The sequence below is a fragment of the Pogoniulus pusillus genome, chromosome 22, assembly GCF_015220805.1.
Source record: "Pogoniulus pusillus isolate bPogPus1 chromosome 22, bPogPus1.pri, whole genome shotgun sequence".
Lineage (NCBI taxonomy): Eukaryota > Metazoa > Chordata > Aves > Piciformes > Lybiidae > Pogoniulus > Pogoniulus pusillus.
In genome coordinates, this window is record NC_087285.1 from 2004243 (window position 1) to 2029748 (window position 25506).

At 54.3% G+C, this 25506-nt stretch overlaps 1 protein-coding gene across 14 annotated transcripts in view; it reads left to right on the forward strand.

Annotated features, from left to right (window-relative positions):
* LOC135185089 (protocadherin gamma-A4-like) overlaps positions 1-25506 on the forward strand; it is a 223480-nt gene that overhangs the window by 129224 nt on the left and 68750 nt on the right. The window contains exon 1 of one of the 14 annotated variants that reach the window (XM_064161445.1): positions 1228-4020. The exons of 10 other annotated variants lie outside the window; for them this stretch is intronic. In XM_064161445.1, the coding sequence (XP_064017515.1) occupies positions 1585-4020 (2436 nt within the window). In that variant the 5' untranslated portion in view covers positions 1228-1584. Of the gene's footprint in view, positions 1-1227; positions 4021-10482; positions 12957-15232; positions 17887-20704; positions 22388-25506 lie in introns of those variants that run through there. 3 more of the 14 variants (XM_064161439.1, XM_064161438.1, XM_064161454.1) reach the window with 3 other exon arrangements.

The following is a 25506-nucleotide window of genomic DNA, read 5'->3' on the forward strand; positions in this document are numbered from 1 at the left end:
GATTTGGTTTTCAACTCACGTGGCTGGTGGTTCTTTCTCTTTTAACCGTCCTCGATCTCTCTTTCATACGTAGCTGAGCAGGTAGAACGGGATCTCACAGGGGAAAAGATAGAAATCGGGTTTTTTTTCATTTCAATTCTCCATTTGTTTTCCCGAAGAGAGGTCTTTGGTCATGGTAGAACTTGAGAGCGAGGAATTTGAGCTCCCAGCCGCTTCGTGCGAGTGTTGTGTCTGTGTCTTTACGGGAGAGGACTCTATTTTGAGAGCACCTCCCTAACGACCCCGAGTACACAGAATAGCAGTAGTTAGCCCCTTTAATTCGCACATTTACCAGCGGTGATGTACGTCTGCTGTCCCCGCACATTAATAGCGCAAAGGTGCAGCTGTAGTTGTCTTCTTCTCTCCCACATTGTTTTGTTGCAAAGGTGTCCTATAAACGTGGAGAATTGAGGGTTATATGAGTGCTAACAATCTTTTACACCCTTAGCTGTGATTAAAGCAAAGACATTCATGATATCGACTACATTGTTTGTGAAGTGCGGTGTTCAAAAGCGGTGATAATCCATTGACGCCCCAGAACTTTCTCACCCTTAATTGAATCTGTAGGTGTTCAAAAAGTTTACTCATGCTTGAGTGGAGCATTGTGTTCATAATTAATGAAGAGATTGGAGGAAAGTGGCAGTTGTGGTATTGTAGATAATGTGAAGCATGTGCTGTATGAGCCACACTATTGAAAGCGCAGTTGCTGCCACTTGGGTTAATTGGTTTGATACCTCTGGTTCTGCGGGGGAGGATCTGAACTTCACGGATGATGGCGATTGTCCTTTTAGGCGAATTGTCCCTTTGGAGTCGTGAAAGTCTGTACTCCATATAGTTTACTTTGTATACATCGCGATGAGGAATTCACATTTACCGTGCGGTGAGAATAGCACACCATGCCAATGAGGGTGGCTCACAGAAAGGCCAAAGCAGGTGTAAATCGTGGGTGTCCACTTGAGGGAGGATCGTCTTTGTAACCTTATTCGATTGATCTGGAGAATCGATAAGTGTTTATTGTCGACAGAAAGGGGCAAATTCAACTAAAACAGGACAGGAAACGTAGAAAAGATGTTAAATCCGGGATGGAGATTCTGCCTTCGCAGCCTTAGCATAAGACTCGTCATATTTTGCACATCACATATATAGTTACCTACAACTATATATTATATAGTTATAGTTCTTACTATAGTTTACTATGGATTATATATATAGGTTTTACTGTAGTTTATGACTATATATATAATTATATATACATGGAAAAGTCTTGTCGAGGAGAATCGGGTGGCTGCAGTGCCGGGAGGAGGCTGCGGGCGCCGCTGTTGACCGAGCAGGAGCCAGAGGAAGCCGGAGCGCTGCAGGCAGCCCGGAGCGCTGCAGGCAGCCCCGCCCGCTGCAGTCTGGCTTGCTCGTTGGCTGTCTCGGCGTCCGGGAGGGCTGAGAGCGTCTCCGCCGTACGGAGCCGAGCTGAATCGGGCCGGAGGGGCGGGCGGCAGCGCGGAACTGGAACCAGAGGTGATAGGAATCCGAGGCGGCGACACGGCGGTGATGATGTGTGCGGCGGGTGGGCGCTGGAGCTGGCGGGCGCGGGCTCTGCTGTGTTACGCCCTGATGTTAGCGTGGGAGGCGGCGTGGGGGCAGCTGCGCTACTCGGTGCCTGAGGAAATGCCCAAGGGCTCTTTCGTGGGAGACGTGGCCAAGGACCTGGGGCTGCAGGTGACGGCGGTTTCTGACAGCGGCCTCCGCATCTTGGACAGAGGTAGGACGCAGTATTTCTCTCTGCACGGCAAGACGGGACACTTGGTGACGGCGGAGAGGATAGACAGAGAGCAGCTGTGCCGGCTGCTGGAGAAATGCGTGCTGCGGTGCGAGCTGATAGCGGAGGGGGAAATGCAGGTTTATGGAATCGAAGTGGAGATCACGGACATTAACGACAACGCACCCAGCTTCCGAGAGGCAGAAAAAGAAGTGAGAATAACCGAAACGAGAGCCCCAGGGTCTCGGTTTCCACTGCCTGAGGCTCATGACCCAGACTTGGGATCGCATTCCCTGCAGAGCTACGAGCTGAGCGGTGATGAGCACTTCTCGCTGGCCGTGCAGGCAGGACCCAAGGGCGATTTGCGTCCGGAGCTGGTGCTGGCCAAGGCGCTGGACCGGGAGGAAACGGCGTTTCATGATTTGGTGCTGAGGGCAAAAGATGGCGGACAGCCGTCACGGACGGGCATGTTAAAGATCCGCGTGTCCGTGCTGGACGTGAACGACAACGCACCCGTGTTCAGCCCTGCGGAGTACACGTTGCGTGTTCCTGAGGACGTGCCTTTGGGCTCAGCCCTCATCACGGTTATGGCCACTGACGCCGACGAGGGGCCGAACGGACACGTGAAATACTCGCTTAAGAAACCTACGGATGTTTTTCAGATAGACTCTGAGAGAGGAGTGATCACATTGGTGAGGAGCCTGGACTTCGAGGAAGGCGATGTCTATGAAGTGGAGGTGCAGGCACACGATGGAGACGGCCTCTTCGACACAGCTAGGGTGACGATCACTGTGACAGACGTGAATGACAACACGCCGGAAATCATGGTGTCGTCATCGGTGAGCGAGGTCTCTGAAGATGCCCCGCAGGGAACGGTGGTGGCCCTGTTAAATGTGCTGGACCGGGACTCGGGGGCTAATGGTGAGGTGCGGTGCTCGCTGGACGCGGGAGTCCCGTTCCGGATGGAAAAGTCGTTTGAGGATTACTACCGAGTGGTGACGACGAGGCAGCTGGATCGGGAGGAAGCTGCGGAATACAACGTGACGGTGCGAGCGGCCGATGGCGGGTCTCCGTCACTGTGGAGCAGCACGGTGCTGACCCTCAGGGTGCTGGACGTTAACGACAACGCACCGGTGTTCAGCGAGGCGAGCTACAGCGCCCGGCTGGCCGAGAACAACGCGGCGGGCGCGCTGGTGCTGACGGTGCGGGCGAGGGACGCGGACTGGGGGCAGAACGCGCGCGTGCGGTACCGGCTAGGCGAGGGGCGGGTGCGGGACGTGCCGCTGTCGTCGTACGTGTCGGTGCAGGCGGAGACGGGCGCGCTGTACGCGCTGCGCTCCTTCGACTACGAGGAGGTGCGCGAGGTGGGGCTGTGGGTGGTGGCGGAGGACGGCGGCTCCCCGGCGCTGAGCAGCAACGTGTCGGTGCGGATCGTGATCGTGGACGAGAACGACAACGCGCCGCAGGTGCTGTACCCAGCGCCGGCGCCCGTGTCCGGGGCCGGTGTCCGTGGCTGGTCGGGCGTGGAGCTGGCGGCGCGGTCGGCGGAGCCCGGCTCGCTGGTGGCCAAGGTGGTGGCGGTGGACGCGGACGCGGGTCAGAACGCGTGGCTGTCGTACGAGCTGGCCAAGGCGACGGAGCCGGGGCTGTTCCGCGTCGGGCTGCACAGCGGCGAGGTGCGCACTGCGCGCTTCCCGCTGGCCCGCGACGCGGCCCGGCAGAGCCTGGTGGTGCTGGTGAAGGACCACGGGCGGCCGGCGCTGTCTGCCACGGCCACGCTGACGGTGGTGCTGGCTGAGAGCGTGGCCGAGATGCTGGCCGAGGTGGGCAGTGCGGCGGCAGCAGTGCCGGGCGAGCCCGCGGGCAGCCTGACGCGCTGGCTGGTGCTGGCCGTGGCAGCTGTCTCCTGCCTCTTCCTCGCCTTTCTGCTACTGCTGTTGGCACTGCGCCTGCGGCAGTGGCGCCGCTCTCAGCTGCCTTCGCCGGCGGACGGGGTTTTGCATGGCGTCCCGGCCACGCACTTCGTGGGCATCGACGGCGTCCGCGCCTTCCTGCGCTCCTACTCGCACGAAGTGTCTCTCACCGCCGACTCTCGCAAGAGCCAGCTCCGCTTGTCTCCCGGCAGCTGCTGTGACACCCTCCCTGCCCGCCCTCAGCCCGACGAACCCGCGCCGCTGCTCGTAGACGACCCTGGCCACTCCCGCCCAACCGACGCCGATGCCGGCCCGGTGAGTGCCTCCCCCCAAACCAGCTCACACACGCTTCCCATTGTTCCATCTGATGTTCCTCTGCCCTCTCCCGACCCTGCCTTCACTGCTTCCGAGGCAAAGGTTTCTGCAGCACCACGGTGGTCTCTATCAGCTCTTGATGCCGGTTTGTGATCTTGGGATATGTCTCAGCGTGAGAGTTCGTGTGCGAGGCGAGGGCAGTGTCAGACTGCTGCTGACTAGAGCTTGGTTAGAGCGGTGCTTTGTGGTGTTGTTTGTCACTAGGTCATTTGTCACTGAGTCCCCTGACTCCTTCGATCCTGGTTTCCCTGCTACTTGGAGCTCTTCTAAGGGAATGCATCACATTATTAGGCAGTGGGTATTTGTGTTACGAACAGGGTCAGACATCCTCTCAACGGACGAGGTTGTCTCTGAATAGAACATTCAAGCCCACATCAGTTCCTTTCCTGCTCTTGGAGCTTCCACTCACTGATGATACTGAGTGCAGTGGACATGCCTTGATGCTTGCTCATGCTTTGATCTCTTTGTATGATGTAGAGAAATGGTCTGGGCAACAACTGGTTCCTCTGTATTGCTTTTGTATCTGTTGTGTATTTGTCTTTTTCTTTGAGGAAATGTGCATGGGTGTATGTGAAAGGCTACTGGAGGAAACAGGAATAATATTTTCTTGATTCATCACCTCTTATGGTCAACTTATTTATGCAGACCTTGATGACAAAAGCCAGATGCAGGCAAAAGGGGAGAGATTTGAGTTGCAAAGTGAGATAACAGGTAAGGGAGTTCCATCTGGTAGAAATGGTCTCTGATCCAGTTTTTTCTGGAGGACAGATCCTCATTTACTTTCAGGTCCCTGTTGTTTAGTCCCTGAAGACTTCTGAACAGACAAATATCTCTTTCTTCTTGGCACAGAGATGCAAAGATATCTGTGTGAAGTCCTTGGTGTGCTGTTGGTGTGAAAGATCCTTTTATGTCACACAGTGTTAGCGGCTCGTACTGAGGTGGAACCTTCTGTGTTCCTTGTTCTGTCACTGGGCATCACTGAAAAGAGCCTGGTTCCTTCATCTTGACATCCATTCCTGTTTATCGTGATTAATAAGATCCACTATCATCCTTCTCTTCTCTCTTCTCTCTTCTCTCTTCTCTCTTCTCTCTTCTCTCTTCTCTCTTCTCTCTTCTCTCTTCTCTCTTCTCTCTTCTCTCTTCTCTCTTCTCTCTTCTCTCTTCTCTCTTCTCTCTTCTCTCTTCTCTCTTCTCTCTTCTCTCTTCTCTCTTCTCTCTTCTCTCTTCTCTTCACAAACCAGCTAAAGTTGTCTCAGTCGTTCTTCATAGGAGAGATGTTCAACTACCCTAATCATTCTCATAGGTCTCCACTGGACTCGGTCCATCTCTGTCTCTTTTGAACTGGGGAGCTCAGAAATTGCATACAGTGTTCCAGGTGTCTCCAGGGCATAATAGAGGGGGAGAAGAGCCTCCACTTGACCTGCTTGAAAGACCAAGTTTAAGAAAGAGACCCACGAGAAGGGGTTTATGCTTGGGGCTTCATAGTTGTCTGAGATGAGCAGACTGCAGATTAGACAAGAATTGTTGAGAGCTGATGACTATTTCTCTAAAGGATTCCTCCTACTGTGTAGTCCAGAGTGAGACCAGACCCACAGTGAAGACCCAGAGTGTCTTTGACACCACTCTCTCTTCTAATGCTGCTGTGCTTATCTGATCTATGATTTCTTTTCTTTTTTTCTTGGTTTCCTGTGTACTTAGGGTACATGCAATTAGTAGCACAGCTTCATTTAGCCACGTGTCATATATTGGGACCTCTTGCTCTAGTTGGTGTGGAAGGTGGGAGACGTGGAGGTCTTTTTGTGTTCTGTTACTGTTGGGGGCAGTAGATGTAACCATGACCTTAGCAGAAGTGTCATCCCTGTGAAACAGTGCATGTGATAAAAGCAGAGAGGAGATTCCCCCTAAGCCATTAGTTTAATGACCCTGTTGGATGACTGCTCCTCTTTGGGTTTGACCATTTATCACTTGTGTGCTTTAGAATCCTTCTGTTTCTTCTCAGAGTGCTGGTGAGCAGACAAATGCATCTCCCTTCTGGGTGTGACCATAACACATTATCCTCTTATGGTATGTTTTTGCCAGTTATGAGAAGGTCAGAAGCAAATCTGCCAGACAAGACTCAGGGGAAAACTGGTGGAGGGGTGCAGGACATCGAGGAGATGATCATTTCCCTTCTTCTTGTGCTTAACACAGCCACATTCCTGATGGAGAACCATGCAGCTTGAGTGTCTGCACCTCAGTAACGTTGGCCACAGAACTCTCATTCCTCTTGTGCCATTCACTCCTGTTTCTAGTTCTTGCCTTGCTACTTCTCATGAACTACAGTTCAACCTCAGGGTGTCTGCTCGCATGGGGAATGTCACATCTGTGCCAGCTGTCTGAGTGCTGGGACAGTTCCTGTACACACCAGAGGTGATGAGGAAGGATTTCATAGCCAGATGTGTGCTCCTAGAGATGCACCTGTCTGCAGACTAAGAACGGAGTGTTGGAGAATGTCTGCAGATGGTGAAGACCAACAGCAGCTTTATGATCTAGAGTGGTTTGAGGAGACTCCTCAAGGTGCTGTGTGTGTGAGGTGAGTGGAGACATTGCTTGTGCTTTGTCAGCTCCCAGGGTCTATTGCTGGCTTACAGAAAAGGAGTCTGTGAAAGTGTCTATTTTTCAGCATCACTTCACTCAGGCTCTAGCTGGCAAGTTGTGAGGCCATGACTTTATTTTCTAGTAGTGTGATGATTCCTGTGAATGGTAGGAATTGGGCATGGATGGAAACTTTCTGTTAACATGGTGGTTCAATGTATCTTCTACCCAGAGGCCAGTCAGAAGTGGTATTCCAAAAGGCTCAGTCCTGGGACTTGGATGAGGGGATGGAGTGAGTGCACTCTCAGTAAGTCTGCAGGCAACATGAAATTAGTGTTGATTTGCTTGAGGGTAAGGAGACTTTACAAGGGGATGTGGGTAGGTTGGACCAAAGGTCTGAGGTCAACTCTATGAGCTTGAACAAGGCCAAGTGTTGGGTCCTGCCCCTGAGCACAACAATCTTGTGTAACACATGGCAAGAATGGTTGGCGAGCTGTGGTGGGAAAGGACATGGAGTCCTGATTGAAAAGAGGGTGAATGTGAGCCAGCTGAGTGCCTAGGTGGCCAAGAAGGCCAACAGCATCTTGGCCTGTGTTTGAAATGGTTTGTCCAGCAGGAGCAAGGTGATTGTCCCTCTATTGTCAGTGTTGGTGATGTTGCACTTTGAGTGTTGTGCTTAGTGTTGGACACTGTAGTACAGGAAGGACATCAAGGCACTGGAGCATGTACAGAAAAGGGCAACTGAGCTGGTGAAGGGCCTGGCGAGTAAGTCCTGTGAGGAGTGACTGAGAGAACTGGAGCTGTTTAGTCTACCAAAAAAGAAGCTGAGAGGAGACCTCATTGCAAGGTAGGCACTTGTCTGTTCTCACAAGATGACAGAAGAAGAAGGAATGGCCTCAAGCTGTGCCAGGGGAGGCTTAGGCTGGATATAAGGAAAAAATAATGTTCCTGGAAAGGGTTGTCAGGGACTGGAACAGGTTGCCCTAGGAGGTGGTTGAATCACTGCCTCTGGATGTGTTTAAAAGCCATATGGAGCTGATGCTTCTGGACTCGATGTAGTGACAGTCTTGGTGGAGGCAATGAAGTGGTTGGACTTGGTGATCTTAGAGGTTCTTTGCAGCCTGGATGATTCTCTTTGCAGCCTGGATGATTCCATGATTCTGTGATTCCAAGTCGTTGTGCTCAAGGAAGATGATGTTTCATTTCAGTGGACACTTGGATGATCTGACCTTGGATGACCTGAGCATCCATATGCTTGTGGCCTTTGGAAACTTCTAGAGATCTTTAAAATACCTGAGATGAGCAGAAACATCTCCTTGCATGCAACTGTGTCGGTGTTCCCTGGACTCCAAGATTTAGAGTGTGCAACATTCCTTTCAGTGGTATCTGCCTGTGGAGTCACCTTTGCTGCTGTGCACATTTGGGTAGGGGGAAGTGCTCTGCCTGTACAGGGGCAGGGGAGCTGTGTTTGCTGTGGCATAGTGTGAAATGGCTAAAAGGAAGTTGTAGAAGATCACTTTGTCCTGCTTGCTAGGCTACAGCTGTGGTTATGTGTTTCCCTTGCTTGATTATCCAAAGAAATGACTTTGAGGAACCCAGTCCAAGGTCTTTGGTGTGAGCTCATGAGCAAACCTCCTTACCAAGCAGAAACCTGTCTTGTGTGCTTCCTAGCACTGACAAATTCAGAAGTGGTAGCCCAGGATGCCTTCATTTCTGAAGGTTTTCTATACTTGCTGTCATTTTTCTGTGTAGGTCTAAAGCTGAGCCTCACTGTCACTGGTAACCATGAAAATGTTAAGCTACTTCTTATTATTTCTGTGCTTGGTGAGCAGTTTCCATCTAAACTGCCAAAAGAGAGACTTTGACACTCTTTTGCTTCCCTAAGGTGTTACTGACTCATGTTATTACACCTGTGGCAGAGATGTGGCCACTATATTGGGTGCATAGGTTGTGAATCCAGAGCAAGGAGAGTGGTTTTGCAGAAGAAAAATAGGAGAGTCAATGTGGTTTTGGCTGAGCAATGGTTTGATTTCATGGCTGGTGCCAAGGCCTGTGCCTGGTTTTGTGCTTGTGATTTGACTTTCCTTTAGGCCTTTGTTTCTTTGGGAAGTTATGGCTCATGTTCTCCATTTCTGGGCAGTGCTTTTGCATCTGAAACTGTGAGCATTGCTTTGCACTCAATACTTTTATTGCTTGGGAGTTCTTCAGCTGTGTGGGCGTAGCCTAGGATGCATTATGAGAGGCACGAAGGTGTTTACACTTATGGCCTCGTATTTGTATGCAAATAATCAGTCCTCTGAGTAGAAAACATATGGAGAGCTAAAGTAGCTCCTTCCTGTGTAGTCCAGAGGAGCAGTTTTGGGTTGCATCTGTACTTGAACCCTCAAAGATTGGCAGGTGCTTTGGGGGATGAATTTCAACACCCTCAGTGAAGACCATGAAGACCTCCTGGTGAGTTTCTCTCACAAGGCTTGCTCTTTACATTCTTCCTTGTCATATATCTTCCTTTTGTCTTGTACTGCTTATTGGTGCCTCATGCTCAGCCTGCAGTTGTGGTGAAAGGCAGGTGATGTGAGTTTGTATTTGTACTCTAGGTTTGGTATGGAGAGGAGAAGAAAGCATGGCCAGCAGAAGTGACATCTCTGTGAAAGATGAGAGGGAAGGAGTTTCCCCATAACCAATCCTTTCACTTCACTCTGTCCCTGTTGAAGGACCACTTTTCCACTTCTCTTTTACTTCTGATGTGTCATTCACATGCTTTACAACCACCTTTCTTCACACAATGCTGCTGAGCAGACAAATCTGCCCTCTATCTTGATGTGAGCATAGTGCACTATATTAATGTGATATGTCCTTGTCAGTTCTGAGGGTGAGAAGCAAACCTGAAAGTGGTATAGGGTTGCAGAGAAGACCAAAGGCTTTCTGCTGGTGTCAAAGCCATAAAGGAACAGCTTCCTCTGCTTGTCATCACTCCCCCTTAAATACTCAGTTCTGGTACTGCGAAAAGTTTGCTCCTTCTGCTCAGGAAGTTCCACTCGTTCCAGTGCATTTCTGCTTCTTGCCATATAAACAAGACTGTCCCACTCCATGTGAAGGAAGCATGCTCAGTGATGTTTACATGTCCTTTTGAACTCACATTATTCTTTTTCAGCCTCCCAAGTATGGAGATGGGAGAAAAAGTAACTTTTTGAAGCAGAAAAACAATAGAATTCTTTTCCCCCGTCTTAACCTAAAACCATATCCATTACCTTTGGGGTGAGGCATTCACGGTGTAATTTTTCCTGCAAGAAAATAGCAGCAGGAGGTTAAACATCGAAGACTTGCATGAGTAGAATGAAGAAATTCTTATCTCTGAAGACAAGAACTCTTTGCAAGCCTAGCACTTGCATCTTGATGTTATTAAGAGCAGGTGTGTACCTTTATTTACTGCTGTTCCTTCAGACATCCCGTGCGACTCAAGTAGATGACAGAGAATGTCAGTTGAAATGCTTTCGGACTCGCTTCCGTGCTTCTCCATTCTAACATAAAGGAAGCCCTCAAACGAGGATGCTGTCCCTAAACACAGTCCGCTTCTGGCGGCCATCCGGTGGCTGCGGTGGCGTCACGGCGCCTCCGGGTGCCGCTGTTGCCCGCCGAGAAGCGGCTCTGGAGCCGCAGCAGGAGCCGCCGCAGCGTTCAGCCCCCACAGGCTGCTCCGTTCCCTCCGCACCGGTCAGAGCGCCAGCGGCACGGACAGCAGAAAGGCAAGGCGGCACGGCACTGCGCTTGGCCGGCCCCAGAGCTCGGCACCCCAGAGCGTCGGGAAGGGAGGGAGGGCAGCAGCAGGAGAGAGAGCTGTGCGGCGAGCGCTGTCTACAATGGCGAGCAGGCAGAGCCCGGGCTGGCGGCGAGCAGCCAAGGAAGTGCTGCTGCAGACGACTGTGCTGCTGAGTTTGTGCTGCCAGGCGGCGCCGGAGCCGATCCGCTACAGCATCCCCGAGGAGCTGAGCAGAGGCTCGCTGGTGGGGCCGCTGGCGCGGGACTTGGGGCTGAGCCCAGCCGAGCTGCCGGCACGCAAGCTGCGGGTGACGTCCGCCGCTAAACGGCAGCTGCAACACTTCACTGTGAGCGAGAAAACTGGAGAGCTGTACGTGAGCGAGAGGCTGGACCGGGAGGAGATGTGCGGCGAGGCACTGACCTGCTCCGTCAGCTTCGAGGCGCTGGTGCACAACCCGCTCAACGTTTTCCACGTGGAGGTGGCCATCCAGGACGTCAACGACAACGCGCCGCGTTTCCTCCAAGACAATATTCATCTGGAAATCAACGAGTTCACTTCTCCCGGCGCTCGCTTTTACCTGGGCATGGCCGAAGATGCAGACGTGGGCAGCAACTCCCTGCAGAGCTATAAGCTGGAGACCAACAGGTACTTCGCGGTGGAGGTGAAGGAGAGCGAGGATGGGAACAAGTTCGCGGAGCTGGTGCTGCGCCGACCTCTGGACCGCGAGAGCGAGCAGAGCCTGCGCCTGGTGCTGACGGCGCTGGACGGCGGCGACCCGCCCCGCAGCGGCACCGCCCAGCTCTACATCAACGTCACCGACGCTAACGACAACCCCCCCGTGTTCGCGCAGGACCGGTACCGAGTGAGCCTGCGCGAGGATGCACCGGCGGGCTCAATGGTGCTGAATGTCTCGGCCAGCGACGCTGATGCCGGTACCAATGCCCACATCACCTATGGCTTCGGGAAAATGCCAGCCAAGGTCCTTGAAAAGTTCGTGGTGGACGCGGAGAGAGGGACTATCACGCTGCAGGAAGCGCTGGACTTTGAGGACACACGCTCGTTCAGCTTGGCCATCGAGGCGAGGGACGGGGGCGGTCTGGTGGCACACTGCAAGGTGGAGGTGGAAGTGCTGGATGTGAACGACAACGCACCCGAAATCACCATGCTTTCGGTATCAAGCCCAGTGCCCGAGGACGATCCCGTCGGCACGGTGGTAGCCCTGGTGAACGTGAACGACCCGGACTCTGGGGAGAACGGTCAAGTGCGGTGCGAGCTGTCGGGAGAGGCGCCGCTGTCACTCGTGGCGTCCTCGGGTACCTCCTACAAGGTGGTGACGGCGAGCGCGCTGGACCGGGAGCAGGCAGCCGAGCACCGCGTGACGCTGGTGGCCAGGGACCGGGGCAGCCCGGCGCTGTCGAGCAGCGCTGAGCTGGTGCTGGAGGTGTCGGACGTGAACGACAACGCACCGGTGTTCGAGGAGGAGGTCTACAGCGCTTATGTGGAGGAGAACAACGCGGCAGGAGCGCAGGTGCTGAGCGTGCTGGCTCGGGACGCGGACGCGGGCGCCAACGGGCGCGTCAGCTACTGGCTGGAGGGAGGCAGCGCAGGCGAGGCGCCACCGCCGGTGTCCGTGGAGGCGCGGAGCGGCGCCGTGTACGCGCAGCGCTCCTTCGACTACGAGCAGTGCCGCGAGTTCGCGGTGGCGGTAAGGGCGCAGGACGGCGGGGTGCCGGCGCGCAGCTCCACGGCCACGGTGCGCATCTTCGTGCTGGACCGCAACGACAACGCGCCGCGGGTGCTCTGGCCGACGACAGCAGCGGCGGCAGGAGGCGAAACGGCGCCGTTCGAGGTGGTGCCGCGCTCGGCAGAGGCCGGCTACCTGGTGGCCAAGGTGGTGGCGGTGGACGCGGACGCGGGGCGCAACGCGTGGCTGTCGTACGAGCTGGTGCAGGCGGCGGAGCCGGCGCTCTTCCGCCTGGGGCTGCACAGCGGCGAGGTGCGCACGGCGCGGGCCGTGTCGGAGCGCGACGCGGGCAAGCAGCGGCTGGTGGCGCTGGTGAAGGACCACGGGCAGCCGGCGCTGTCGGCCACGGCCACGCTGCACGTGGTGCTGGCCGAGAGCTTGCAGGAGGCGCTGCCGGAGCTGAGCGAGCGCCCGGCGGGCGTGGAGTCGCCGGCGGAGCTGCAGTTCTACCTGGTGCTGGCGCTGGCGCTGCTCTCGGCGCTCTTCCTGCTCAGCCTGCTGCTGGCCCTGCTGGCGCGGCTGCGGAGGGCCGGGCCGCCGCCCGTGCTGCGCTGCCTGGGCGCGCAGCGCTTCTCTCTGGCCAGTGCCGCCTTCCCGGCCGACTTCTGCGAGGGCACCTTGCCCTACTCCTACAACCTGTGCGTGGCACCGGGGCGCGCCCTGACCGATGCCACTTGGTTGCAGCCCCCTCTGCCCAGTTCGCTCGCGGAAGAACTTGGTTGCGGGGAGTCCTGCGAGAAACTGAGCTCAAATAACACCATCGCCGCCGGAGACCCTCCCACCGATTCCGACGTGCCGCAGGTTGGTAAGCCGAGCGGTCGCCTTCTTTTTGATCCTTTGTGGATCCCCTTTTCTCTTTGCTCTACCTCGGTATTGGTGTGTACCGGGAGTACTGGTTCCTGACTCTGGCAAGAAAGGATTTACTAAGGATCCGGGGTATTCCCTTTCCTCTAGGAGCAGAGTACATCTACCAGCAGCACTTCTTGATTCTGTCGCTAAGGGTTCACATAAATATTTTGCCTACAGCTCTCAGTGAACAGTGTAGGTAATGATCCTGCGTGACACGGTGTAGGCTTCACGTTGGAGACTTTTCCTCTTTAAATGCAGTTGCTTTCCGCCTGAAAGGATTTACGGCTTTGTCCTCCTAGATGAAAGAGTGAAATGGATTGGTTTGAGGCAGTAATAGCGTACAGAGTAAATTAATGGAGAGGGGGGGAGTTACGATGCAGTCTGGAAAGTGCCTTTTTGAAGCTCGTTGACCTTTTGTTTTTATCATTCTTTTTACCAAAGTGTTGTACCTGAACGTCCTAGAAAGCTGATTCCGAGCCTATTGCTTAGTGATAGGGAAGGTTCGTGTTCTCTTCAGTAAAGTGGAAGTTACAAATTGCTTCTTCTTAATGAACATTTTCTTCCTGTGGGGATGTGTCTTAGAGTGCCGCCACTTATTATGGAAAATGTTGCTTTAGGAACGGCAGAATTAACGTGAATAATGAAATTTGTTCAGGCACGATTTTTGCGGGTTCTTTTCGCAGCCATTCTTGCTTTCTTTTTCTCCCCTGAGTGGTAGTTCTCCTTTTTGAACCGTTCCTTTGTGTACATCTGAGGGTGCTGAATGAAAATTCCCGTGAAGAAGATAAAATAATTCGGGTGGTGTGTTTCAGAGGCTCTTACTTCCCCTTCTCTTTTCCCAGAGAAAGGTCTTTGGAACTGGTACATCACGTTGACACGGGAGAATCCTAAAGTGAGGCATTGGGTCCCTCAACCACATTTGTGACTGCCTCTTTAACAGCTAGAGGGCTCTAACCGTTGTGATAACGACTCGACAAACTTGCTAGTGGCAAAAATTAGGCATCTGACGGTGGACGTTTAGGAGTGATCTGCATGGTTCAGGCCGGCAGCTCTACTTGTTTTCTGCCGTGCTACGGTGTTATGGTGAGAAGGTGTCCTACTAATGCGAAGATTCAGTGAATATACGAATAGTTTATTAACACAACGCAATCCTTTACACCTTGCCTTGTGACCTATAAAAAGGCTCATTCCCAGTCGTTCAGGCTGCCGATTTCTTTAATTGGAATTGTCTATAAACCCTCCAAATTCACATGTATCATTAAAACCTCTAAATCACCCGTTAAAGTCGGTTGAGAACGGACGAATGTCGGGGGATGAAATCATCCCCTTATTGCTGGAGCAGGCTAGGGAATGGGAGGAGCCCGGTCACATTTTCTTCTGCTTGTAGTCACAAAACCCATTTCCGTGCAATTTGTGTTTGATTGCTGACAAGGTCACTGCAAGCGCTTCCTGGCTCCTCGTTAGTTCTGGTACCATCAGTGCGAAGCGATCAAGTGACCAACAGCCTGAGATTTCAAACAATCGGGGAGCCTCGTCCTGGAGTGTGTTCCCAGGAAAGCCTTGCAGCTCCGGACGAGGTACCAGAGGCCGTGGCAGCTTTTAGATGGTGATGTTGCTACTTCGAAAAGTGTTGTGTGTGAACTGTAGTCTTTGAACCCATTTTGATTAAGTAAGCCTGATACTTCTGTCTCTCCGGAGCAGGGTTTGATAATCACTGTTTCTGTTTCAGAGTGTGTTATCTTTTAAAACCCTTGTACTAAAAACCAAAACAAGCAAAAGCAAACATCCTGGAGGCGAGTAGGATAAAACTCATAATATTTGCAATTCATGACAGGTGAAAGTCTGTTACGTTGAATTTATTGCCCATGGGAAATAATTTTCCCCGTGTATTGAAGTAACAGGAGTCGTTAAAGAGCGGCATACAGAAAGGCCAAAGCAGGGAGTCTCCATTTAACAAAGGGTCTCCAATACTGCTTTGTTCTATTGGTCGAGAAGCTTTTTCATCTGTATAAAGGCTGTGAGGCAAAATTGATTCAAGCACGACTGCTTGTGGTGCTCCCGGTGCAGATTGCGCTTTCGGACTTGAAGCACTTTACAGGTTTTCTTAGGAAAACTCAATATGAGATTACCGTTAGTAGACCACTAAAGGAGATGAGCAAAGCGTCTGCGGCCGCGCCGCGTCCTGCAGTGCCGGGAGGAGGCTCCGGGCGCCGCTGTTGACCGAGCAGGAGCCAGAGGAAACCGGAGCGCTGCAGGCAGCCCCGCCCGCTGCAGCCCGGCTCGCTCGCTGGCAGTCTCGGCGTCCGGGAGGACTGAGAGAGTCGCCGCAGCGCGGAGCCGAGCTGCAGCGAGCTGGAGAGGCAGGCGGCAGTAGGCGGTAGCGAGAAACTGGAGCCAGAGGTTGATAGAAATCCGCGGCGGCAGTGAGGTGGTGGAGATGTGCGCGGAGGGGAGGCGCTGGAGCTGGCGGGCGCGGGCCCTGCTCTGCTGCGTCCTGCTGTCGGAATGGGAGGCGGCGTGGGGGCAGCTGCGCTACTCGGTGCCTGAGGAAATGCCCAAGGGCTCTTTCGTGGGAGACGTGGCCAAGGACTTGGGGCTGCAGATGACGGCGGTTTCTGACAGCGGTCTCCGCATCTTGGACAGAGGTAGGACGCAGTATTTCTCTCTGCACGGCAAGACGGGACATTTGGTGACGGCGGAGAGGATAGACAGAGAGCAGCTGTGCCGGCTGCTGGAGAAATGCGTGCTGCGGTGCGAGCTGATAGCGGAGGGGGAAATGCAGGTTTATGGAATCGAAGTGGAGATCACGGACATTAACGACAACTCCCCCGCCTTCTCAGAGACAGAGGCATTACTGAGAATGAGCGAGACAACCTCTCTGGGTTCACGATTTCCCTTGGTGGAGGCTTACGATCCAGACTCAGGGTCGAATTCCTTGCAGAGTTATGAGCTGAGCGGTGATGAGCACTTCTCTCTGGCCGTGCAGGCAGGACCTGGCGGTGATCAGCGTCCCGAACTGGTGCTGGTCAAGGCGCTGGACAGGGAGGAGGCAGCATTTCACGATCTGGTGCTGAAGGCAAGGGACGGAGGAGAGCCGTCGCGGACGGGCACAGCACGGATCCGCGTGGTCGTGCTGGACGCGAACGACAACACACCCATGTTCACGGAATCAGAGTATACAGTGCGTGTGCCCGAGGACGTGCCCGTGGGCTCCACCCTCATAACGGTCATAGCCGCTGACCCCGACGAGGGGCTGAACGGGCATGTGAAATACTCGTTGAAGAAAAGGAAAGATGTGGCATCGGAGATTTTCCACTTGGACAGTGAGACGGGAGTGCTTACACTGGTGCGGAACCTGGACTTCGAGGAAAGAGACTCTTACGAATTAGAAGTGCAGGCACACGATGGCGGCAGCCTTTTTGATACAGTGAAAGTAACCGTGTCGGTGACAGATGTCAATGACAATGCACCCAAACTTACAGTGTCGTCGGCGCTAAGCGAGATTTCTGAAGACGCCCCGCAGGGAACAGTGGTAGCCCTGCTGCACGTGCAGGACCGGGACTCGGGGGCTAATGGCGAGGTGCGGTGCTCACTGGACGCAGGAGTCCCGTTCCGGATGGAAAAGTCGTTTGAGGATTACTACCGAGTGGTGACGACGAAAGAGCTGGACCGAGAGGAAGTAGCGGAATACAACGTGACGGTGCGGGCGGCCGACGGCGGATCACCGCCGCTGTGGAGCAGCACGGTGCTGACCCTCAGGGTGCTGGACGTTAACGACAACGCACCGGTGTTCAGCGAGGCGAGCTACAGCGCCCGGCTGGCCGAGAACAACGCGGCGGGCGCGCTGGTGCTGACGGTGCGGGCGAGGGACGCGGACTGGGGGCAGAACGCGCGCGTGCGGTACCGGCTGGGCGAGGGGCGGGTGCGGGACGTGCCGCTGTCGTCGTACGTGTCGGTGCAGGCGGAGACGGGCGCGCTGTACGCGCTGCGCTCCTTCGACTACGAGGAGGTGCGCGAGGTGGGGCTGTGGGTGGTGGCGGAGGACGGCGGCTCCCCGGCGCTGAGCAGCAACGTGTCGGTGCGGATCGTGATCGTGGACGAGAACGACAACGCGCCGCAGGTGCTGTACCCAGCGCCGGCGCCCGTGTCCGGGGCCGGTGTCCGTGGCTGGTCGGGCGTGGAGCTGGCGGCGCGGTCGGCGGAGCCCGGGTCGCTGGTGGCCAAGGTGGTGGCGGTGGACGCGGACGCGGGTCAGAACGCGTGGCTGTCGTACGAGCTGGCCAAGGCGACGGAGCCGGGGCTGTTCCGCGTCGGGCTGCACAGCGGCGAGGTGCGCACTGCGCGCTTCCCGCTGGCCCGCGACGCGGCCCGGCAGAGCCTGGTGGTGCTGGTGAAGGACCACGGGCGGCCGGCGCTGTCTGCCACGGCCACGCTGACGGTGGTGCTGGCCGAGAGCGTGGCCGAGATGCTGGCCGAGGTGGGCAGTGCGGCGGCAGCAGTGCCGGGCGAGCCAGCGGGCAGCCTGACGCGCTGGCTGGTGCTGGCCGTGGCAGCTGTCTCCTGCCTCTTCCTCGCCTTCCTGCTGCTGCTACTGGCATTGCGCCTGCGGCAGTGGCGCCGCTCGCAGCTGCCTCCGCGGACGGACGGGGTCTTGCGTGGAGTCCCGGCCACGCACTTCGTGGGCATCGACGGCGTCCGCGCCTTCCTGCGCTCCTACTCGCACGAAGTGTCTCTCACTGCCGACTCACGTAAGAGTCAGCTCCACTTGTCGTCTGCCAGCTGCTGTGACACCCTCCCAGCTCGCCCACCGGCCGACGAGCCTGCTCCTCTGCTCGGGGAGGACCTTGCCGCCGTCTGCCCACAAGACGCCGACGCTGCCTCGGTGAGTGCCTCTGCCCGGCTCTGTTTCCAGACGCTTCCCGTTCCTGCCGCTCCTATTCCTCCGCGGTTTCCCCGCCCTTCTCTGTGTGATGCCGAGGCAGGGTTTCTGGCAGGGAATGCGAAGTTTCCTGCAGTACTGCGGTCGCTACTGCTGATTCTTGCTGCTGGTGCTGGCCGTGAGATTGTGGCTCAGGGTGATATTTGGATTAGGAGAGGTAGCAGGCTTCTGTTGGCTGGAATTTATCTAGAATGGGCCTTTTCCGTTTATTCCGAGCCAAGTCGTTTCTCATTGTGCCCTCCGAGTGGTGTAATCCTTGTTCTTCTGTGACTTTGAGCTCTTCTGAGGTGACGTGTTGCGTTATTAGCCACTGGATAGTTTCTCCCACTGTCTAGTGAGCTTTTATGCCCATACACTGCCAATACATTCGTTATATCGACTGTAAACACAGAGGATGGAGGCTGCGTGGGTGGCTTTGAGTAAAGAAAATAGGTCGGTCAGGGTCATGTCTGGTGCCGAGTCCTGTAGCCATTCTTCACAGTTTTAATTAGACTTTCCTCCAGCCCTTGTGTTACTTGGAAAATCCTGATTCGTTTCCCCCTTTTCTGGACAGTGCTCTTGCCTTTGAAACCGTGAATGTTGTTTTACAGCAAAATCTGATACCGTTGGTTTCTCAAAGGAAAGGTTCGTGTTTCGTCCCTAAAATAAATTAGCACTGTTCCTCCTTAGTGAGAATGTTGTCACCACGTGGGAATGTGCCTCATTTTGCTGTGTCGTCGTGTAGAGAGGGCTGCTCGAGAAATATCGGAACTGATGGGAGAGATGAGTTTTATTTAGGCATGATGTGCAGTTGTTTTTGTGTTTTAAACCCTTCCAGATCTGTCTTTCGCACCCCTCTGAACTAAATTTCATTGAAGAAGAAGAAACAACACAAGTTGTGTATTTCAGCTCCTCTTAATTCCCATTCCTTTTTTCTCCCCCTAAAGAATGGTTCTCGAATCTGGTAAATCACCTTCACAGGGAAATCCTAAATGGAGCAATTCGGTCCCACAGACGCTTCTATAACAGTCGTTGTGTCTTTCTCTTTAACAACTAGAGGCCTTTACCCATTCTGATAATCATTAAATCATAGAATCAGCCAGGTTGGAAGACACCGCCAAGATCATCCAGTTCAACCTGGCACCCAGCCCTATCCAATCAACTAGACCATGGCACTAAGTGCCTCATTCATAATGATTCGGTAACGACGAACAATTTACTAATGACAGCAATTAGGCGTTTGGCAGTGCGTGTTTACAAATGATCACAGAGTTCAGGCTATCTTCTGTCGTCTTTCAGTGTTTTGGTGTTGTCCTAGTGGAGTGAAGATGGAATGATTAGACTTACTGAAAGTTTGCAGCCCGTTCCTAGTCACTCGAGATAGCTAATTATCTTAATTGTGAATGTCTACAACCCCTGAACATTTACTTTGGGTCACTGAAACGAGAAATCAACTGTTAAAGTGCATTAAGGTTTCTTTCTCAGTATTCACTGCATTCGTGGGTGTGCCAACAGTTTAATGATGTTGTCACTGCCTCAGAGACCTCTGGATTGCACTGCTGCCATCCAGTTCAAAAATGGTGTTGAAAACAGGCGGATATCCGGGATATAAGTGCAGAAGGGGAGTTGGGAGCGCTCTGGTTGCACTCAAAGCTGTTTTCCCAGCAGTTTGCGCGGAGTCGAACAGATAATTCTGGCCAAGGTCAGCGCAGGTGCTTGCTGCATGCTGGATAGTTGTGGTAGAATCAGTGCGAAGTGATTAAGTGAGCAACAGCCCGAAACTGGGGCGGAGAATGATTTTCGGGCAGCAGGGAAACCTCCTCCTGGAATTTGCTCGCGGGAAGTCCTTGTCAGGAGAGAGACATGAGCCCGTGGCAGGTGTGTGGTGGTAATGCAATTAATTTGAGAGGTGTTGCATATGAGCCTTTAAAGCCAAGTCGCCGACATTCTGCTAAATGAGCCTGATACCTCTGATTCTCCGGGAGAAGGTCTCCTAAACAGTTTATCTTTCACAGCCTGTCTTATTTTGTTACCCTTGCACTGCCAAAGCTCATGATGGAATTTTCGCTTTTGGAAACTAAGAAACAGAAATCCTTCCTCTGATACCTGTCGCCCTCCGGGGTGTACCGTAGCCGTAAGAGGAGTCGTGTGGAAAATGGCTCAAACAAAGACAAAGTAGTAAATCACCAACCTCTGGTTGAGGCTTTCAGAAAAGACAAAAATAAAGTATCCAGTTTCCATTTGAAGGAAGATTTGCATTGCTTCTTTCATCTACTGATCGGATCGGGGGGAAATAATTCATCTGTGTGAAGTTTAGGGTGTTTTTTCTTCTCTCTGTGTAGAAAAGTAAATTCAAGCATGATTGCTAGAAAAAAGATGCAGGATTCCTGGCGCAGACTGTGTTCTCGGACAATGCAGATAAGTTTCGGAACATTCTACATGTCTTATTACGAAAATTCAGTGTTGTATCACGGCTCAAGAACAAGAAAAGACCAATAAAATTGATGAGCAAGACATCTACGGGCAGCGGCGAGTGGCTGCAGCGCCGGGAGGAGGCTGCGAGCGTCGCTGTTGACCGAGGAGCAGAGGAAGCCGGAGCGCTGCAGGCAGCCCCGCCCGCAGCGACCCGGCTCTCTCTCTGGCTGTCTCGGCGTCCGGGACAGCTGCAAGCATCCCCGCGGTGTGAAGCCGAGCTGCAGCGAGCCGGAGGGGCCAACTTTAGCAGGCAGCAGCGGAGAGCCGGAGCCGGATCGGGACCTGCGGCTGCCGGGCGGCGGCGGCGATGTTCGCGGCAGAGAGATGCTGGCGCCGCGGGGAGCGAGCCATGCTGTGCTGTGTCCTGCTGTCGGCGTGGGAAGTGGCGTGGGGGCAGCTGCGATACTCGGTGCCCGAAGAGATGCCCAAAGGCTCCTTCGTGGGCGACGTGACCGAAGACCTGGGGTTGCAGATATCATCGCTTAGTGACAGTGGCATCCGCGTTGTGTCGGAAGGTAGGACGCAGTATTTCTCTCTGCACGGGAGGACGGGACACTTGGTGACGGCGGAGAGGATAGACAGAGAGCAGCTGTGCGACAGCGAGCAGCAATGCGTGCTGCGGTGTGAGCTGATAGTGGAGGGAGAAATGAAAATTTACGAAATCGAACTGGAGATCACGGACATTAACGACAACTCCCCCAGCTTCGAAAAACAAGAAATCCACCTGAGAGTAAGTGAAGCAACAGCCGCAGGATCTCGGTTTCCCCTGGCCGAGGCTCACGACTCAGACTCGGGAGCGAATTCCCTGCAGAGCTACGAGCTGAGCGGTGATGAGCACTTCTCACTGGCCGTGCAGGCAGGCCCTGGCGGCGATTTGCATCCAGAGCTGGTGCTGGCTAAGGCACTGGACCGGGAAGAGGCGGCGTTTCACGATTTGGTGCTGAAGGCGAATGACGGCGGAGAGCCACCGCGGACGGGGACGATGCGGATACACGTGTCTGTGATGGACGCGAATGACAACGCGCCTGTGTTTATCCCGGCGGAGTACACAGTGCGTGTGCCCGAGGACGTACCTGTGGGCTCCACCGTCGTCACCGTCACGGCCACTGACTCCGATGAAGAGGTGAACGGACGCGTGAAATACAGTTTCCACAAAATTTCACGACGGGCATCAGAAATTTTTCACCTGGATTCCGAGACAGGAGACATAACACTTAAAAGCCATTTGGACTTTGAGGAAATCTCCTCACATGAACTGCAGCTGGTGGCAAGGGACGGAGGAGAGTTGTCTGACACTGCAAAAGTCACGATCACGGTGACAGACGTGAACGACAACAGTCCTGAACTAACAGTGACATCTCAGCTGAAAGAGATCTCTGAGGACGCGCCTTCGGGGACAGCAGTGGCCCTGCTCCATATGCGGGACCGGGACTCGGGGGCAAACGGCCAGGTGCGGTGCTCCCTGAACGCGGGAGTCCCATTCCGAATTCAGAGCTCTCGCGGCAGCTACTACAGCGTGGTGACGACGAGACAGCTGGATCGAGAGGAGGTGTCGGAATACAACGTGACGGTGCGGGCGGCCGACGGCGGGTCGCCGCCTCTGTGGAGCAGCACGGTGCTGACCCTCAGGGTGCTGGACGTGAACGACAACGCACCGGTGTTCAGCGAGGCGAGCTACAGCGCCCGGCTGGCCGAGAACAACGCGGCGGGCGCGCTGGTGCTGACGGTGCGGGCGAGGGACGCGGACTGGGGGCAGAACGCGCGCGTGCGGTACCGGCTGGGCGAGGGGCGGGTGCGGGACGTGCCGCTGTCGTCGTACGTGTCGGTGCAGGCGGAGACGGGCGCGCTGTACGCGCTGCGCTCCTTCGACTACGAGGAGGTGCGCGAGGTGGGGCTGTGGGTGGTGGCGGAGGACGGCGGCTCCCCGGCGCTGAGCAGCAACGTGTCGGTGCGGATCGTGATCGTGGACGAGAACGACAACGCGCCGCAGGTGCTGTACCCAGCGCCGGCGCCCGTGTCCGGGGCCGGTGTCCGGGGCTGGTCGGGCGTGGAGCTGGCGGCGCGGTCGGCGGAGCCCGGGTCGCTGGTGGCCAAGGTGGTGGCGGTGGACGCGGACGCGGGTCAGAACGCGTGGCTGTCGTACGAGCTGGCCAAGGCGACGGAGCCGGGGCTGTTCCGCGTCGGGCTGCACAGCGGCGAGGTGCGCACTGCGCGCTTCCCGCTGGCCCGCGACGCGGCCCGGCAGAGCCTGGTGGTGCTGGTGAAGGACCACGGGCGGCCGGCGCTGTCTGCCACGGCCACGCTGACGGTGGTGCTGGCTGAGAACGTGGCCGAGATGCTGGCCGAGGTGGGCAGTGCGGCGGCAGCAGTGCCGGGCGAGCCAGCGGGCAGCCTGACGCGCTGGCTGGTGCTGGCCGTGGCAGCTGTCTCCTGCCTCTTCCTCGCCTTCCTGCTACTGCTGCTGGCTCTGCGCCTGCGGCAGTGGCGCCGCTCGCAGCTGCCTCCGCGGACGGACGGGGTCTTGCGTGGCGTCCCAGCCACGCACTTCGTGGGCATCGACGGCGTCCGCGCCTTCCTGCGCTCCTACTCGCACGAAGTGTCTCTCACCGCCGACTCACGTAAGAGCCAGCTCCGCTTGTCTCCCGGCAGCTGCTGTGACACTCTCCCTGCCCGCCAGCTGCCCGACGAGCCCGCCCCTTTGCTGGGGGAGGATGCTGACGGCTCCCGCCTACACGACCTCGACTCTGCCTCGGTGAGTGTATCTCTGCAGACTTTTCCCCACACGGTTCCTCCTACTGCACTTCATCCCTATCTTGCTTTGACTGCTGCCGAAGCAGGGTTCCTGACAGGGAAGGAAAAGTTTCCCTTAGCATCTGTTTGGCTGCTGGCAGCTCATGTTGCCCGTGAGTGACCGTGGGATGGTGGCTCAGCATGACAGTTTGTGTGAGACGCAAGAACAGGGGGAGGAATTTGGTTAGAACTTGGCTTTTTGTCTTCATCTCCGCCAGGTCGTTTCTTATTGCGTCCCTTAACTTGAATAGCACGGGTTCTTCCGTCTGTTTGAGCTCTTCTGAAGCAATGTGTTGTGTTATTAGTCAGTCGATGTTTGTATCATGAACAGGGTCTGATGATATCATCTCTGAATGGTGCATTCAAACCTCCACATGTAACTTACCTGCTCGTGGTTTCTCCTTTTCTCCCTTCGAACTGGCAGCTCCTGGTGCCGGCAGCTGATGGTGGAGTGGTGGTTTAGCGTGAGAGTTGGTGTGGGTGGCAGAAGTGGCAGGCTGTTGTTGATTGAAATCTGGTTTAGAGCGGGATGTTGTGCTTTTATCCCTTGCCGGATTCTCATCATATCCCCTGACTGATCTAATCTCGGTTTTCCTCTCAGTTTGAGCTCTCTTGAAGGGAAGTGTTTGTTGCATTATCATCCCGTGTAAGTTCGCACCCTCCTGACGGGACGTGTGCCAGGGTGGGATGAGATCGTCTCGAATGAGAATGTTACTGTCCCACTACCTGTATGTGAACTCTTTATTGTTGCTACAGTTCTCATTCCTTTCGGTTTCCCATAACAACGTGGTGAGTGTCCATGCCTTGGTATTCGGGCAGCGATGGTGGAATGGGCTGGACAACAGCTGGTGCCTTGGCAATATCCACCTGCCTGTCAAGAGGATAAAAGTGAATAGTGAAAATTGTGCCTATTTGACCAATGTTGTGAGTGGCTGCGTGTGAAGGGCTGCCAGAGGAAACACGAGATAAGCTTTGCTGGTTCCTTGTCGTTTAGTGTTGACAAACGGAGCAGGATTTGCCTTGGGTTTATTGTATTGATTGTGGCAAGAGTAACACAAATTAGGGAGGAGATGGATTAAGTTTTCAGGGTGAAAAATAACAACGTGGAGTTTGACTGTGTGCAGCTGTTTACTGACCCAGGCTCTTTCTGGAGGACAGCTGCTCGTTTAGCTTCAGAATCGTTTCTCCTCAGAAGACCTGTGAGCTCAGAAATGACTCTTCCTTCTTAGTCCGCAGGTGTAAAGTGCTGTGAGGGTGGTGCACACTGAAAATAAATGATCTGGGCAAAAGGCTCTTTGGTGTCATCTGCTTAAAATTTCTGAAGGTTCAAAGAACACCCTGCAAAGTTTGAGGGCTTGGAGATGTATTTTCTGGGAGCTGGGCCTGAGGAGCTGTTGGAAGGCCTAAGAGAATGTGGTGCTCATTTCCCTGCTCCTTGCCCCGGCTGTAGGATCATGTACTGGGAGTTTCATCTTCCCAGATGTTTTGTTTTTGGTAGACAGCATGTTATCCCCGATCTCTTAGAATCCCTGTTAGAGCATTCCTCTGTGTTTGCAAGCTGTCATCAGTCCTTAACAGCTTAAGACAAATGCCAGAACGGGAGCTTCGATAAGAGCAAACTAAGTATTAGTTACCTACCTTAAGTACCGTGTTCTAGAAGTGTCCAACCTGCTCCCTTCTCCTCTGCGGGTGTTAGCTTACTGCACTGCTCACTGTCATGGCCTGAACCTTAGTTTCTGATGATGTGTGGACGATCACATCTGTCACATTTGCCTGATTGTCCTTCCCGAAGAGATTTGTTGCATTATTAGCCGATGACATTTTGTGTTGTGAGCAGGATCAGATATCGTTATGAGGTTGTCCTTAAACGGATCTTTTAAGGACTTGTGTGCAATTTTTCGTGACGAGTTAATGCTCGATCTTAAATTGCTTGGTTTTTACTGTCACTGAAGACAGGAACTGTGTGTTCTCAGCAGCGCTGCTCGGTTGAGACGTTCCTTTTCTTCCCTGGTAGGATGAGATTGCTGCTTTAGTGTCATTCCCTGCATACAGCACACATAGCAGTTCTTGGTCTTCTGTTTTTTATCACTTACTATCGTTGAAAGCAGAGTTTGTTGTATTCTCAACAGTGATACTCGTTAGATTCCCCTCCCCCCGCCTCTGTTCCTTACCAGACGCTGAGAATCGTCTCTTATTCTGAGACACTTCTGCAAACATAGAACATCTCAGGGTGTTACTGAGACGTTTTCCTCAAGTCCGTATTTGGTTTCCTCGATTATCACTCTTCCCTGGGTGCAAATGTTTCTCGTTTAACAGTCG